This window comes from Pygoscelis adeliae, unplaced genomic scaffold (assembly GCF_000699105.1).
Source record: "Pygoscelis adeliae isolate BGI_AS28 unplaced genomic scaffold, ASM69910v1 Scaffold21, whole genome shotgun sequence".
Classification (NCBI taxonomy): Eukaryota; Metazoa; Chordata; class Aves; order Sphenisciformes; family Spheniscidae; genus Pygoscelis; species Pygoscelis adeliae.
In genome coordinates this window covers 5778972-5795734 of record NW_008824243.1, presented here as the reverse complement: position 1 = coordinate 5795734, position 16763 = coordinate 5778972, and the positions used below count along the sequence as shown (strand labels likewise).

Sequence of the window (16763 nt, the reverse complement as noted above, 5' to 3'; positions counted from 1 at the left end):
TTCTGACCGCCACACCTGCAACACGTCTGGTTCCACAAGACATTTCTTGGAGAAGCTGAGAACTCTGGGGAACTGCAGCCTGTTTGGAGGCCTCAGAAATTAACTGGGTCCAGGAAAATAATTTAAGCACCTTCTAATTAAGCCAGATAATGATTTTTTTTCCATTAAGTCATTATTACTTGCCAAGACTTCACATCAGTTTCTGTTCTCCCCCTCATAAACTATACAGCTATACTAAACTTGTTACGTTACTTTGTCCCTTATCTTTGTTAGAAGTTAAGGATGCTGATGTCTGTACTTGCTTTTAGGTTTGCAGAGAACCGTAACCGATTACATTGGTCAGGCATTCACAACATCTGTGCTTGTTCCAACTTATGTAATTATAAACTTTCCCAATATCGTCAGAAAAGTTGTTTGTTTTTTTCTTGCCAAATCACGCTAGATCATCTGACTATTCTCCAGTGGAGCTACAAAAATTCAAGTGTGCTTGAAGATAAAGCTATTGTAAGTCAGGCAGCTAACATTTTAGAACTAACAGGATTTTATATTCTCCAGTGAATCTTTTGATATTGCAGCCCAGATCTTCAGCTGATGTGAATTGTTATAGCTCTACTAGAGTAACTGGACCTATTCTAATCTGCACCAGAAACAATCCATCCATACAAGCCTAGGAACATACAAAGAAAATACATCATTCTCAAAATTGTAACTTAGAAATTTACCTTTTTCAGTCTCTTACAGACACATCGGAGTTTAACCTTCTGGCTGCAGTTCAGAGGACAGCTACCTGAATGGCAAATCTCTTTACACCGGTGACCACAGGGCAACTATAAAGAACAAAAACCACAAACGCCAATAAACAATTGTAAAATTACAAAGAATCTATGAACTGGTTTTATTTCAGACATAGCAGCTTAACAGAAAACTTATTCAGCTTATCAGTTTTTCCACTTGTGAAATAGTTAATTTTTCTTTTTTTTTTTTGGCAAATGTTTGCTTTTTATTTACCGTATTTCAGTTCCTGTAGAACGATTTATTTTTTACCGGCACAGCTTGATTAAAAACAAATTTCTCCTTTCAAATGTTTCAAGAACAGTCATCTCCACAGTAATTTATACGACGATTACCCTAGCTATCTGTATTTTGGGGGAATGCGAGTAGATAAGGTAAAAAGAAACTGAAAACTGAAATTAAGTGTACTGTAGCAACTTGTAGATCAGAGTCAACAAAAGAAAGAGGGGAGAATCAGAAGAAAAAATACCACAAAAGAAAATTTTGCATGCAAGAATCTTCTGAATTATGCAAAAATCAAATACAGATCACCGATATTCTTATCATGTACAAAATAAGTTCACAAAATCCTAAATTTGGGCATTTGGCAGATTATCCCATTTGTGACATCTGTGAAATAGAGATGTTTTTGACTGCCAGTGCAATTTTCAACATTTATAATGAAAATACTATCATTCACTTACTATGTTAAGAACTGAGATACTAATTTAAGTATGCTGTTAGGAATGTAGCAGCGCTCCCAGCATTATATTAGATAAAAATGACAAGAAAGCAAACAATTTTTTTCACTTTCCTGTTAAGAACTTGACTTAAAATATGCCTTGCTCATACACGTACCCATAAGAAATCTTCACAATAATGATTTTTCATTTTCAATTACATAACGCAGTACTGTTAATAACTGAAGGTGGAATCTCACATAAGATATCCAACTGATTTATTTATAGAGGTAGCTTTAAATCCCCAAACCATTTAAAATGGCATTGGATAGTGTTCTTTACTAAAAATGAAATTTCACCTCTTCACTGTCAAGGGATTAACACAACTTGGAAACTGCTGTAAGACATATAACTTTAAGATACATTTTTTCCACATTTATTAAAAATTGAAAATGTATACATGATACATCACTTCATCCACAAGAATGAGAATACTACATAAGATAATTATAAAACCCAGCTGTATACACTTCTTGATCAGTAAATGCGGATTCTCAGAAGTCCATTGGAACTGGCTCAACCTCTGAGCTAGTGTCATGAAACACATACCTTAACAGAATGCAAAATTTTCCGATTAAAAATTATGGAACAGACATACATACTTTCATGTCCATGCCAGTCACAAACTATTATTACACTGATAGATACTTTGTGGTTTAGGCTTGGTTTTTTTAGTCACTGTTTCAGCACATTTCACACAGGACTAGAAGGAACCTCTAAGTTGTCATGTTCAGTCCTAAAATCCAGTCCTCCTAAAGGCAGGCAGCTCCTACAATCCCTCTAGGGCTGGATGAAGCCTTACCATGAAAACAGTCCCCCATTCTGCCCCCTTTCTACTGTTTCGCTAAGGGGCCTGTTCCAGGAGCTCACTACAAGATGCAAGAGCTTTTTTTGAATTTCCTACATTTATTCTAGCCAGTGTAAGCCCCTTAGTTCTTATCCTCATATTGAGATATTTCTCTACTGTCCTTTCATAAAAGGCTCTTTATTCCCACAGTATTCCCTTCATTGAACTTCAACCAGCTTAAATCAGTGTTTCTTGAATACAGTAGCCAGAACCGCATGTAATATTCCAAATAAAATCTCATAGGAAGGACTTTGTACAATGCCTTAATTGCACCTTATTCTTAATAGAGTATCTTCCCCAATACATCTTCAGCTCTCATTTGCATTTCTCTCCAGCTAATCATGCTGTGACAGTACGAATTTCTGCTGTTTCCTGGGTGCTTACTATTAGCCTTGACATGCATGGTCTTACTGTTTTTTCTGTATCTACTAACATGCCCCAAATACACGTGTTCTGCACATGCATTTCCTGAATTGTCATGTACTGACAACACTCCACAAGTTTCCATCAGAAAATTCCAATGTTTTTTGGTGCCAAGGTCATTACTGAAAACAATGCAAGGTCAAGCATCAGTCCAGTCCTTGGGAAAATTTCCTTATTGTTAACATCTCTTGCTCCAACTTTTCATTTAGTTTTGTTGTTGTTATTTTGGGGGTTTTTTTTGGAGGGGGGATTTCTTTTTTTAAAAATAATAAAATACAAGCAGTCGATTCCTTTAGCCTACCTTCATCCTTGTATTAACCCTCTTCTGTATCTGAACTAGAATCATAGAATCATTAAGGTTGGAAGAGACCTCCAAGATCATCGAGTCCGACTGTCAACCCAACACCACCATGCCTACTAAACCATGTCCCTAAGCACCTCATCTACACGTCTTTTAAATACTTCCAGGGATGGTGACTCAACCACTTCCCTGGGCAGCCTCTTCCAATGTTTAACCACTCTTTCAGTAAAGACATTTTTCCTCACATCCAATCTAAGCCTCCCCTGGCACAACTTGAGGCCATTTCCTCTCGTCCTATCGCTTGTTACTTGGCAGAAGAGACCAACACCCACCTCGCTACAGCCTCCTTTCAGGTAGTTGTAGAGAGCGATGAGGTCTCCCCTCAGCCTCCTTTTCTCCAGGCTAAACAACCCTAGCTCCCTCAGCCGCTCCTCATAAGACTTGTTCTCCAGAACTAGCTGTTCACTAAGTGGCATCAACTCAATTGCTCTGCTGAAGCCTTATGTAGTAGATCTAATCTATTTGCCTTATCTGGAGGGGAAAAAACATAAATTGGTCATCTTATCAAAGAAGGAATTTAGGTTTGTTCAGGCACAACTGATCATCAGCAAATCTATCTTGCATTTTGCCTCATTTTGAAAAAATGAGGGGAGAAACTTGTCTTTAAGCCTTGTACGCTACTGAGGTCAGACTACCAGCTGGGGCCATGGGGTCTAACAGCTGAGTCTACTCACTGGGGACCACAACCTTTGCAAAACCAATTTTCTTCTGCATGGCCTCTGCGCAGTAAGAGGGCCCTTCTCCTGGCTCCCTACGCAAGAGCATCATACTCAATAACACGATCTAGTCTGACCTGCAAGTCATCCCATGCTGGCCAGAACAATCCATGGCTAGAACTATTACTTCCAGCTTAGTCTTCCATGCTAATTAGGCACATCTGCATTAATAGTGTCAAAGCCCAAACAAACAGTCTTATAAGTGACATGTCAGAGCTGCAAATTCAAGACAGTAGCCCTCACCTCAACCTCCAGGTGGTACTGCAATAGAATTCTTACACACCACTAGAGCAAAATTTGCATAGCACAGAAATATGTTTAATCCAATACTGAAACCCAAATTTACACATTTAGTTCTCTGCATAGAGCTACACAGTTCACATCCACCAGGATGCAGTACAAGAATAAAGCTGGCAGCGTAACTTTCCTTTTACTCCCTCCAATGCAAAACCAACATAAAAACAAACCAAAACCAAGAGTAGTAGTGAAATGAGTGGCAAAACAACATTTCTCCATGATCTCAGAAAACTAAAGCAATCCCACCGCTGCTTCTGCTGGATAAATAATGTAGTGGGAAAGGATTTTTTTGGCTTGTTTTTAAGTGTTCATGCTGAGCTACTTGGCACTAAAATAGAAAGTGTGTGCATCTTCAGATCTTTTTCACCATACAAGATCTCTTGTCAATAGCTCATGAACTAAAGGCCAAAATGAACAGGCTTTATGTTTGACATGGCGAGGCCTTTAAAAGAAAGGGATGTAATCCACAGCTCTGAAAACAAAACAAAAATGTTACAATTATTTTCCCTGTAGGCAATGCATTTAAATCTCAACATTATGTCTGATGATGGTAAAACCCATCAACATTCATGGAGGCTTAACTGATCTCCACCAGAAGGTAATAAACACAACCTGTTAATACACACCTGATAATATAGCAAAACTTTTAATAAAGAAAACAGCACTTTTGAGCAGCAATCCTAAAAGCTAAATACAAAAGATAAGTTTATCACTTCCAAACAAAGGGGCAGACTCTTCAGTTTAAAGGGTGGCTCTGCTTCCAGACATCTTACGAAAACCTCCACCACTTAAGCCAGACGTTGAGGAGAATCTTCTCATTATGGACCAAAGCTGTGCATTTGCCTTTTAAAATTAAATTTTTGCAACCCACGTACATTTTCAAGGTGTGTTTACAGAAATTAATTAAGCATTCTGGAACTAAAATTTATTTCCTTTATTAAAAAAAAAGATATGCATACTCTTAAAATTTATGACATCGTCTCTACTGCACTATCATCTTAAAATAAATTTATCACAGTGGGGTCCCATATTTCACATCAAGACAGTAGCAGAGTGCACAGTCAAAGTACGAAGTACAGTTATTTTGTCAAAAAATATTAATTACACAGAATAAAGTGTTAAACACAGATCCACAAATACTGATATGAATACATAAACAATGAAAACTGATGGACTGTTAAAACTTCTGTGTAAGAATTGTCCCAAAACATCTGCAAACATGATCATAAGAATTTAATCACCCCTCGTTAAAAAAAAGTTACATTTCCTTCAACAGGATATTTTGTTATTGCTACCAAATAAGAGAAAGAACTTTTTAATTAAAGCTTCTCATCTAACAGCTGTGGCAATATCAAAAGACTTTGCTTCTCCCTAAAGCAGAAAGGAAACGTGAGCTGTACTGTATAATACTAGAAGTTATTTTTATAGTTTTATACTGCCATTGCCAAAACAAAAGCATGAAGCCTTTGAAGACTTTCAAGTTCCTGTTGTGTTTTTTCAAGGCACCAGACAATATAATTGATTTTCATAATCCCCAAATGTACCGTGCTACCTGTAATTCAAATATGGTAGTGTAATGTCTACCACAATTTCCACTAACCAAAAAGAAAAACATCTCAAAACTAAGGCTTCAGGTTCAATAGAATACAGTATTTTACTAAGTTGCACTATGCTAAGCTTGGTGGAGTTACAGTGCACACTGATTTTTAGCAAACAGCAACTTCACTGAGCTCTGCTAATGTCCCAAGGTCAGCTTCTGACATCGAATAAGAAAATTCTTACAAAACACTAATTTGAAATTTACTTGAGGCTGTCAGGACTACACACAAAACATTTCAAATTTAGCTTTGAGCAGACATACTTGATTTGTAAACTTTAAATGTTCTAAATTTGGTAGTCTTATCCATCTTATCTTTTGGCCAAGTTGTTTTTAAGTTCTTGTCATGAGGTCACCTTAATGGGCTTGATCTATATTTGCTGGGGAGGGGTGGCGGTGGTGGTAGTGGCAGGGTGATGTATGTTAAGGCTGCTCCTTCAAATTGTGTTTATCAATGATTCCTTTAAAAGAGAACTATCAGTACAATTTGTATTATGATACAGCTAGCTAATTTTCCCAAAGTTGCAGACAAATATTGTATACTTATAAAGCAGACAAAATATCCCTAGCACTGTTCAATATTCAGAGAAACAGGAACAAATTTTTTAGACAAAAAAATGGTAAAAAACCCATACAGTACATATGATGTTACCAAAATAGGGTCCAAGGAAAGTAGGATGAACTGTAACACAAAGATATGAACTACCTGAAGCAGGACTGTACTAATAGTTTTATGTTTCATGAAAGCCAGTAAGAGCTAGAGCTAGAATCACAGGAAGGGAAGAGCACATGCATTTTTTCGTCATCAGTTACACTAAAAAGATTCTCTTACAGCAGAAGCTGCATAAACCTTATTTTTCAAGGCATCTATAGGAATAAGCATTTTAGAATTAAATAAAAGCTTTATAAAACCAAAGTGGACTCTGTTGTCCTAAGCTTTCTTTCACATCCCACTGAATTAAGTAAAAAAGACATAATCTGTAGAACAGGGCAATTCTGAACTGCAAGCTAGAATTCAGGACCACTACTAGATGGATTTTAAATCCCAGACTGAGTCTTGGGAATATGTCCAGAAAAATCACAACAGTTACATTAATCAAAGTCAAAGATGAGATATGGGGGGGAACACATAGTTCATGTTAAGAGATTATAAGCACTCTTGAAAATAAGGAGTAGGAAGTCTTGGAGCAAATAAAACCAAAGTAACAGAGAAGGAAATGAAAGGACAAAATTAAGAGGTAAATGGACAATGAAATAATATCCAAAAGTATTCCTCTACAGGAAGAGAGCTTTCAGACATCCAGATGAGAAAATTGTGACAGGCACATTTATTTACAGAAAAAAGACATCAGAAAGGCATCTCCAAGGGCAAAAAGCGGAAGATACAAGTAGGCACACAGCACAGCCTTCCTGTTGGGGTTAACACAATCTTGTCTGAAAAACAGAGGAACAGAGGCTGGAATCCTGTGAATTTTTGCATTTACTCAAAACCAAAGAAAGTTTTCAAATAAAGGCAAGGATTCAAATTTGACGTTTCTGACTCTGGAAAATAATGAAACAGAAGAAAAGTTTTGAACCTACATTTATTAGGTTGAGGCAGAATTCAGAACTACAAGAGATGAGGTAAGAAGACAGAAATCTTAGACTAGAAGACATCAAAGGTAATCCAGCATAAGGGAACTGAGTGGAATCAGGGAAGGAGAATGGGTTGAATCAAATTATTTATGAGTGCCAGCTAAATATTGCATGAGACAAAGAGACTCAGCTACACAGTAAAAAGCCAAACCAGAACAACAAAATAAGTGATTATGGGATAAAATATTTTCTTTAGTACAAGCATTTTTATTGCAGGGAAGGAGAATTTCTCAGAAATTCTGGAGAGTTTAGCAGTGGAAACACTTTCCAAAAATATTCCTGACTATTCCTGTTTTTCCACTTCATAAATTTTCCAACCCTGCAGTGGGTAATGAAGAAAGGGCTGTCACTCTCACCACAGCTAATGACAACTAAAGAACAAAGATACAATAGTAAGTAATGCATGGATTTCTGAAAGCACACAGGCAGCACATAATAACAGCACTAGGAGAGACAAGGAAGAAGTCATTTGGCCCATCCCTCATGTCTTACAGCAGTACTATCCACAACTGGACAAATCCTGACATATCTAAGCTGTTGCTGATGAAAATTTGGTAGCTTCTCCAACCAGTTCTTCCTCTGCTCCACAAGCTTTACTACTCAGAAGTAGTATTTAACATGAATCTTCCTTACTGATGCCTATATACACTGGTTCATAGTCTAAGCATCATGCAATAAGGATATTATTCTTCTCTTCTTTACAGCAACCCTTTAGCTGTACCCGGATCCAGTAGAAAGATTAACTGGCTTGTCTTCTATTTCACACTACTTAACATATATTTCACTAATGCATTAACAACTCATCTCGCTTGTCAAGTATAAAATCCTTTCCCCCCCTCTCCAGAATTGTTGCAGAGACAGTGATTACTAGACCTGCACTTAGACAAGAACAATTGCAAGCACAATTCTCAGTATTTTTCCTAATCAAACAGCATCCCATTATTTTGGGGATACAAATTCAAGACCAGTTTTTAACCACGTTAGAGGACATACTCTTCCACATTCAACCTCATCTGCATGCTTTAACATTCAAGCCATTAACGCCTTGGAGACAAATCTCTGATCCTTCAATATAACGTTCCAATTTGACAGCGAGACATTAACAATTGTCCTCTGAGTACAGTTCACTAACCACCCTTCCATCTATCATTTAGCATATTCATTTAGACTAAGCTTCTCTAGTTTGCTTGGCCTATGAAACTGCATCAAAAACCTTACAAAAAAGTAAAATCCACAAAATTCCACACATTCATCAAATCAAGTATTTCTGTGTTAATATGGCTTACCTCTTTTGGACACTGATTTTTGCAGGAAATAAGAAGCTCCTTTTCTTTTAAATCAGCACATGTTAGTTTTCTGTAAAAGAAAATATGTATTTGTGATAAATTCCAAATTAAAACCAACGAAAATCAATACAATTAGGGGTATATTTTAAGTATGTCTCACTGTAAAGAAAAGTGGGCTCATTTGTCCACATCCTGTGGGACTAATATAAACTACACTATTTTACAGACAAAACCACATAAAGTTAGAGGATTTGAGGTACTTTAAAGAAAATGCACAAAGAAGAACATACATGTATGGGATGAATGTTTTCAGAGCAATACACAGAGGATAATGCTTAAATCCACAAGTCCCATCTTATATTTAGTAAAGCCTAGCTTACCCTCTGTCCACACACACACAAATGACTAAAAAGGAGTACAAATGATTACTAAGAAGTTTTCCAATTAAAACAGCTAGAGTTTGAAGGACATTAGTTGTAAAGACCTTTTACGCTAACTACATTAATTCTAATTCTTGTTATAAAATTCTTTTACATACTGTAAAAGAATCACATATAGAGCAAACATTACTATATATTTACATAATTCAAAATATTACTGTATTATAAAAACCAGTTCTGCCCACGAGACTCCATGCATTTATAATAATTTTAGCAGTAATACCAAATAAAACACTGGCAATTTTTAAATGGAAAAAACCCCATTGTATTACAAATTGTAACCTTCCGGAGAAATTTTATAACTTGCTGTAAGAGTAGCTCCCATCCCCAGACAATTCAAATGGTTTCCAGTTAATAGCATTCAAATGAAAACTTTGGTTCAGTTCTGACACTTACAAGCATTCAATATACAGTACTGATAGTTTGCAGTGACACTTTATTTTAAGCATCTGGAGACATGATGGGCAATCCCCAGGATGACAGGGCAAAACACATCGGTGAGGACAGCCAGATGGCCGGGACTTGGTACACTCCTCTTCACACTGCGAACATTCTGGACCTGCCTAACAAAATAAAAACGAAGTACTAAAGAAAGTGCCAAACATCTGTTTGTTAGATGCCATTGACAAGCTTTTATATAGAAGAAAACGTTGGGGTGTTTTTGCTAAGGGAATCCAGCTATTCAGTAAGATATCCCTCAAGCAAAAATAATTATTAAAATATGCTTTTAAAAGAAAAGCAGAAGTGCCAGTGTTTGTCGGTCAAAGAAACAGAGTTCTATTTTGCTTCCTGGGCATAAAAGGATCTCTTAATATTAGTGCTTTGGAAAATTGCCATTAAGCCTGTTAATTCTCTACGGAAAACAGTTAGAAAAAGAAGTAATTTCATATTCAGAACTAACTTCTACCACCCACCATGTTATTGTAATACTTTAGTCATGACATACTGCTCTGTAATACAGGGGTGGGGAGGTTTGTTTGCTTCATTTTAAGAAGCAAGCTTTAAGTCATTCCATTTCCATACGTGTACGATAGTTTGTATAATCTTCCAAAAAGTATTAACTTAGGTATATGCTGGGAGCTGCTAAGGCGTTGCTTCAGCTCCATATACTGCACAGTCTACAAGAGCTGTGGTGTCATTCTCATTCCAGGTGATGCAATCAACATCAGCATAATGTGATGAACATCAAGCACAGTAAATTAAATTCCATTTCTATCCATATTCTTATCTTAATAACTCATCCAGAACCCCAGCCTGCAAATACACACAGATTGACATGATTTATCAACTGAACCTACACTGCACAGTATTTAACACCCACCATCACATTCAAATGCTCAGTTTCACAGAATTCACTCAAAGTAAAGCCAATTTATCCAAGAATGAACCTACACAATGCTTCCCTAAAAGGACTAATTCCATGCCAACATCTCACTTTATGCTGTTCAAAATAAGGGTATAAGAATTTAAAATTTTGATACAGTTTTCCCCCATTTTCTTCCAGTCCCCTTTTCTTCTGCTTCTACAGCTGAACAATTTTTGCTGAAGTTTAAAAAGGAACCTTTGTACAGTGATCATTTACAAAACCTAACCCCCAAAAACTCACATCTAAGACAGACAATAGCAACTGAAAACGTTTAGAAAACCATGATATAAAATTTAACAGTAGGTAAAAGCAAACAGCTGGCCTTTCTGCAACATTTTGTAACACAACATTCTATGCAGAATAAATCTAAATTCCAGACAGAAAAATCACTACTCAGACATATAAGCAAGAAATTTAATCAGCCCTTTTCTGACTACACCTGCAATGTAGTCTATCAAAACAACAGAACAAAAGCTCTAAAGGTCAAAACCAACTTGAGTTTATAAAAATTCAAAGAAAATTGAGAAATGAGATTTACCCATACTTCACATGTACATAGACTCCTGTTTTCTGAGAATGTGTTGTCTCATTCAAAATGGAGCTAGGAATAATCCTGACCCGTTCACTTTTTAATTGGTTTACCTGAAGGAGTAGGCAGACACCCTCTTATAGTCATAACTGGAGACGCTTAAACAACTGTCACTCTCAGTACTTACTGATGTCACTCTATTGCTGCAGGTTACTGTTCCACAAGTTGCACTAACAGCTCATACTCCTCAGACAAAAGTTCCACAATCATTAATAGAATAATACGGTAACTGCAATATATACAGTTATTAGATGACAAGACCACTTCTAGGATTGAAATCCACAGGGAAATCATCCTATTTAAATTAAAACATAATAGTAAGTTAAAATATAACATTTATGTTTTGTACCCAACTAAATGCTTGCTCAGTTTTCTAAATGCCCAGAGAGACCATGTTGCAACTTCTTCTAAAGTGATGCTTTAAAAAACTTAAAAAGCTGTTTTCCTCCAAATTGACTCTCTCAAACCGCAAGCTGTATGCTTTCTGGCTGCTCAAAACTAGAACAATTTTCAGCTTTGTACTTACTTTCATTTGTTTCATATTATCTTCAGCAACTAACACCTACAGCTTCTTAATCGCATAAACGACAGTTTCTAGTAGACACTGATAAACATGAATATATGACCCCAGTGCTTTAAGAAGTCTTCACCTATTCTGCAACATTTCCAGTGCTCTCTCCTAAAGATTTGCCAGCCTCCTCAACCCATTTACAGCTCTCCTCAGTAAATAGTTTCCCCAGTAGATTGCAACTGCATTTGTATATAGGGATTATCGGTAGTTCACTTCATCTTGACAGTTACAAAACCTGACTTTAAAAGAGACTTGTCAAGAGTGTTAAATAAGGTTTTGAGGCAAACAAAGTAATGTGTGTTAACATAAACCAAAAAAGTGTAGCGTTTGCAAAACATATAATATTGTCTCAGTTTTATGGTCTAAAGAAATATAGATTAGCTAAATGTCACAGCATCAATGGGAACAGAACACGTGCAAGTCTCCCAGTGGAATTTGGAATAGATCCTGTGCCTTCCACCTGCAAATTCTTTATTTTCCAGTTAAAACTGAAGACAATGTATAAAATACACAAAAACAAAAGCAAAAAGGAAATTAACTTACCTTCTTTCCATCTGCACTGCTGTTCAATTTAGTTACAAGATGACATTCTTTCATACAGGTGTGATTCTGACAATCAAGAAGCCGCCCACAAAGTCTTTTACATGAGTAGGGATTTGCAGAGTGACATGGTAATGAACTAACCTAGAAGTTAAAAATAAATTTAAAAAAAAATATATATATATGCAGATAGTGTATATATAGACACACATTGCACATGTGTACTGTGTGATACATATATATACAACACACTATATATACACAAACACACACACAGAGGCACAGCATCATTACAGAGAAGTTTTGGTTCTTGAGTATCTTTGTTAAAAGAAGAAAACCAGTGCAATGTCTATTTGACCTTTTTTTTTTTTTTAATAGACTTTAGGTTTCCATCCCAACATAACCACACACATTTGTTTTACACTGATTATGCCAGGTAAAAAGCCCCCTTTATTAATTAAACAAGCTGTCTAACTTTTGCAACATAGTTTCCTTTTTTTTTTTTTAAACAGACTATTACATTCTCAAATCTTTTAGTGTGATTTATTCCTTCTTTCTGAATTATACTCGTGCCTTCCATTAAAGGTTCTTAAACTGCTTTACAGTTATTGCAGAAGACAGTTACAGTTTGCTTTCACAGGGCTAATTCGGTTATGGTCATCATAAACCCAAAACATTTTACAATTCTACAAACAGAAAACAACCTGCAAGCCAGAAATTCTAAAAACCAAATACTGACTACATCAAATATACCTCCCAGGAATGGGAAGGGGAAGAAGAATGTCTCTATGACAGGACTAGGATTTTAATGTCTTCTGATATATTTGTACTTTCTAATTTGAGGTTAACACTCCAGTTAACAGAGCTTTGTAGTACTATTCAGAGCATCTATTTAGAAGCCTTTAATCTTCATTGGCACTGAAATGCAGTGTGAACTCCTAACTTGGTTAACTAGGTTACTTTCCTAAAGTTGAATAGTACAAGTCCCTCCATATCATAAGTATTAGAGCAAACTCTCTGTTCCCATTTTCCAACCATTATATAATATTCACATGAAAAAAATATTTTTTGTGATGCTGTCAAAAAAATTGATATTTTTTCCCCCTTAATATCATGATCATTTCGCAGAGGAAAACAGAAACTATTTCTGATGTTATTACACAATCAGCTAATGTGACATAACTTACTTTGACTAGACTAAGGGTGTGATTTTGTGTTACCGCTTAAGTTGACTGAACAGCTTTGCACTGTACCCCTTCCTTCTCTCTCTTCCAACTCTACAATACTAATTGCACACTTGTATCACTTACTTTGAACAAGTCCTACCACACATGTGTCTTTACAGCAAGACAATTCAACTAATCAAAATGGAAGAAAAGGAATTAATAGAAAAAAAGTTCCTTGTCTTTTGCTAGGTTTGCAAGTTGATTGGCCATACACCCAGATGAGCACTGGAACTGAAATGAAGGAAGAGAGGACAGTCCCCCACAGGGCAGAGCGAGGGACATGCTCCCTTCAGCGCTGTCTATGTTGATTTCCCTCAATCTTAAAGCAAAAATATACAAAGTAGGATTTGAATCCACTTGCCTATAGAAATGTTTTCCGGGCTCCACTCAAAAAAAAGACTGTACTCCACATCAAGTCATTGCAAAATGCAATTCGTTCACAAGACTTCTGAACTCCTCATCCTGACCCACCGAGACTCTGTGAACAGGAGTAGTCTGCATGGCAGGCTGAACATCAAGCATGGAATACAAAGGAGAAAACCTTGAGGCTATCATGTCCAACTACTCTCCCATCCGTATGTCAGAGCTGAAGCTCATTATGCTGGCTAAAGCACTAATGCAACCATAGCAAGTAGTCTGAATGCCTGGTTCATACTCCCCCTTGCAAACATCCTACAACTCAGTCTATGATGGCTTATGTTTCTGTTGACCAAATCAGCAAAAGCCAGCAATAGGCCTAATAAAAAGAGGGTCTGAAGCGGAGAATAGTACTATAACCCAGCGAACACACACCAATTACCAAAGCTTTTACCATTCCTAATATCCTGTCCCTTCTCATCCTCCATCTTCTTCCTCTTCCTTCCTCAGAGTCACAACTTCCTTTCAGTAGCAACAAAAGTAGTCAAAGGATGATGGAAGGTAAAAGACGGAATGAAAAGATCTACTAAACACTAAGATCTGCCAGTGCCCACTTCTGTACCTTTCCTTGCTCCCCCATTTCCCCTCAATTTTTTACGACTACTGGTTCTGCGGCTCAGGCAATTACAGCAGATCAGGGCAGTAACAGCAGACTAGCGCTATGGCTGCACAGTTCAATATGCTGATGAGACTTCTTTTACCAAGAGTTAGTCTTCCATCAGATAAGGACACAGCCACTAGCTCCAGTTAAAGAGAATTAGCAGAAGCACATAGGCAGAAGTGGAGCATCCTTTCTGGTAGCATCCCTCAAGTACACCAGATGAGATGCAATGTTGAATGAAGCCAGAGGCAGGGAAGCACACAAGCCAGTAGACAACAGTAGCAGCTTTCAGACAGTCAACAGCAGAGAACATCCCAGCCCTCTGGCTGCATCCAGCATAGCTTCAGCTTGCCCCACTCACTGACTTTCCCAAGTCTTGAGTCCAATAAAAGATAAGAGTCTTCTGGAATCAACTGACATTGTAGCCAAAACCAAAAGAATTTCAATTAATTTAAACCTACATTGTATTTTCAAATTTTGTTTCAATTTCTTGACAAGTTAATCTGTTGTGGATATTAGTAATAATTCCAAAGGACAAAGTTTTTGGGTTTGGTTTTTTTTTGGTAGGAATTTAATGCTATGTTTTATTATTCTAAATTTTTTTTAGTTGTGGTTCATTTATAGGAGGAAGACCATTACTCTGCCTCTAGGTAAAATTTTACGTAAAACTTGATGAGATTCATCTTTATGGCTAAATACCTTATGAATATTTCCAAAATTTCCCTGCCCTATTGTACTTGATTTTTATTTTCATATTCCAATTGATGTATCTGTTAGCTGCTTTTATGCATTTGGGAGATGCGCTGGAAAGCTTCTGAAAGTTGTCTTGTCCTTTTTTCCTTGCCTTCCTTTCCTTATCCTGTGGAAGACCTGTGGTCTGAAAATGATGCCTCATTACTTTCTTTCTTTTTCCATTCAGCTTTCATAAAATACTTCTTGTTCTCTCTATCTGCCCGAGAACAGCAAGACTGATATTACAGGATATTCAAAATACTCATCACAGAAACAAAAACAGAACGTTTCCCTTCCCCTAGAACATTTAATGAAATGAAGCAGCTACAAGATAATTAAATACAGCAGATAAATTAATAACATATCCAGTTAAGATTTCCTTGTTTGTTCTCATTTACCTTGTATGGGCTTTAATTAATGTTTTTCCATAAAAAACAGATTTTGAATATAAACATTAGCTCTCATAATTTGATTTGAAAAGAGCACATGTATGCTACTGCTATGAAATGCCAATGCTTATAACAGTTCAAAGAAAAAGTAAAACATCAAGTTTTCATTTTGAGGTGGCAGAAACTGTTGATGATAGGTGATTTTTCTGACCTACGACCTGAAACAAAATTGAGAGCTACTTTTCAGCACCTACAAATTGAAGAATGAAGAGTTATTTTTTCTAAATATAAGTAAAAACATCCAAAAATTACACAATAAAATTATTTAAAAGAAGGCTGCACTCTGTAGCTAAAAGAAATCTTATTTTAGGTTAAATATTATGTAGAATCATACTTCCACTGAACACAGATTTTATACAATTATATAATCTGAAAAGAAATTTTAAGTCTGTTGTTTCAAGTGAGAAATTGCTTGTTCTAAATACCCAAAGACATGTAAGAGCTCAAACTAAATCAATTCCTTAAAAATACTTTTTAAACTAAATGCCAAAGTGAAATTAAAAAAAACAAACCACAAAAAACACCAACAAAACAACCAACTCCAATACTAAACAAAATTACTGTCCAAGTAAAAATGTAAAGACAGTAGATTTGCTTATTGTACAACTCCTAAGATGTTTGTTTTCATTCTCTCTTCTACTCATCATCTACAGTCATCCCGGTAAAATACAAGAAGTCTTTATAACTCATTTCCTAGTTTGTTTCTTTTATTCCTCCTCCATTATAGGAGGTATAACAACAGTCCAACATAAGTAGTAACATAGTACAGCAACGAGCCCCTCTTCACAGCAAAACTTTGCTTGAGAAAATTGCTACTTCCATCACCTGTGAAAAGTTCATATTTCCTAGTGAAAATCCCCTCAGGCTGGAAAATACTATAGGAGGGAAGTATTCATAAATACATACAAGTGTTTTCTCTTGTTAACAAAAATAAATTAGTTTGAGGTGAGATTACTTGTTAAGAGCCAATGTGGCTGTAAAACACTGAACAGACATTACATGGTTTTCTTTTTTCCTTTTTAGAGATCTCAGAACAACATAAAAATGTACAATGCACATAAAATACTGTGTAACACCCCCTCACACACACACACTCTAACAAATCATTCTTTTCCTTGACTGCTATCAAAATCTCAAGGATTAGGACACTTCATTCCAC

The 16763-nt window shown here is 36.3% G+C and overlaps 1 protein-coding gene across 1 annotated transcript in view; it reads right to left on the bottom strand.

Moving 5' to 3' along the window:
- Positions 1-16763, bottom strand: part of NFXL1 (nuclear transcription factor, X-box binding-like 1) — a 47649-nt gene that overhangs the window by 10706 nt on the left and 20180 nt on the right. The window contains exons 16-19 of the mRNA XM_009335223.1: positions 12183-12323; positions 9510-9676; positions 8674-8743; positions 723-827 (exon numbers count right to left, since the gene is read on the bottom strand). Of these exons, the coding sequence (XP_009333498.1) occupies positions 723-827; positions 8674-8743; positions 9510-9676; positions 12183-12323 (483 nt within the window). The remainder of the gene's footprint in view (positions 1-722; positions 828-8673; positions 8744-9509; positions 9677-12182; positions 12324-16763) is intronic.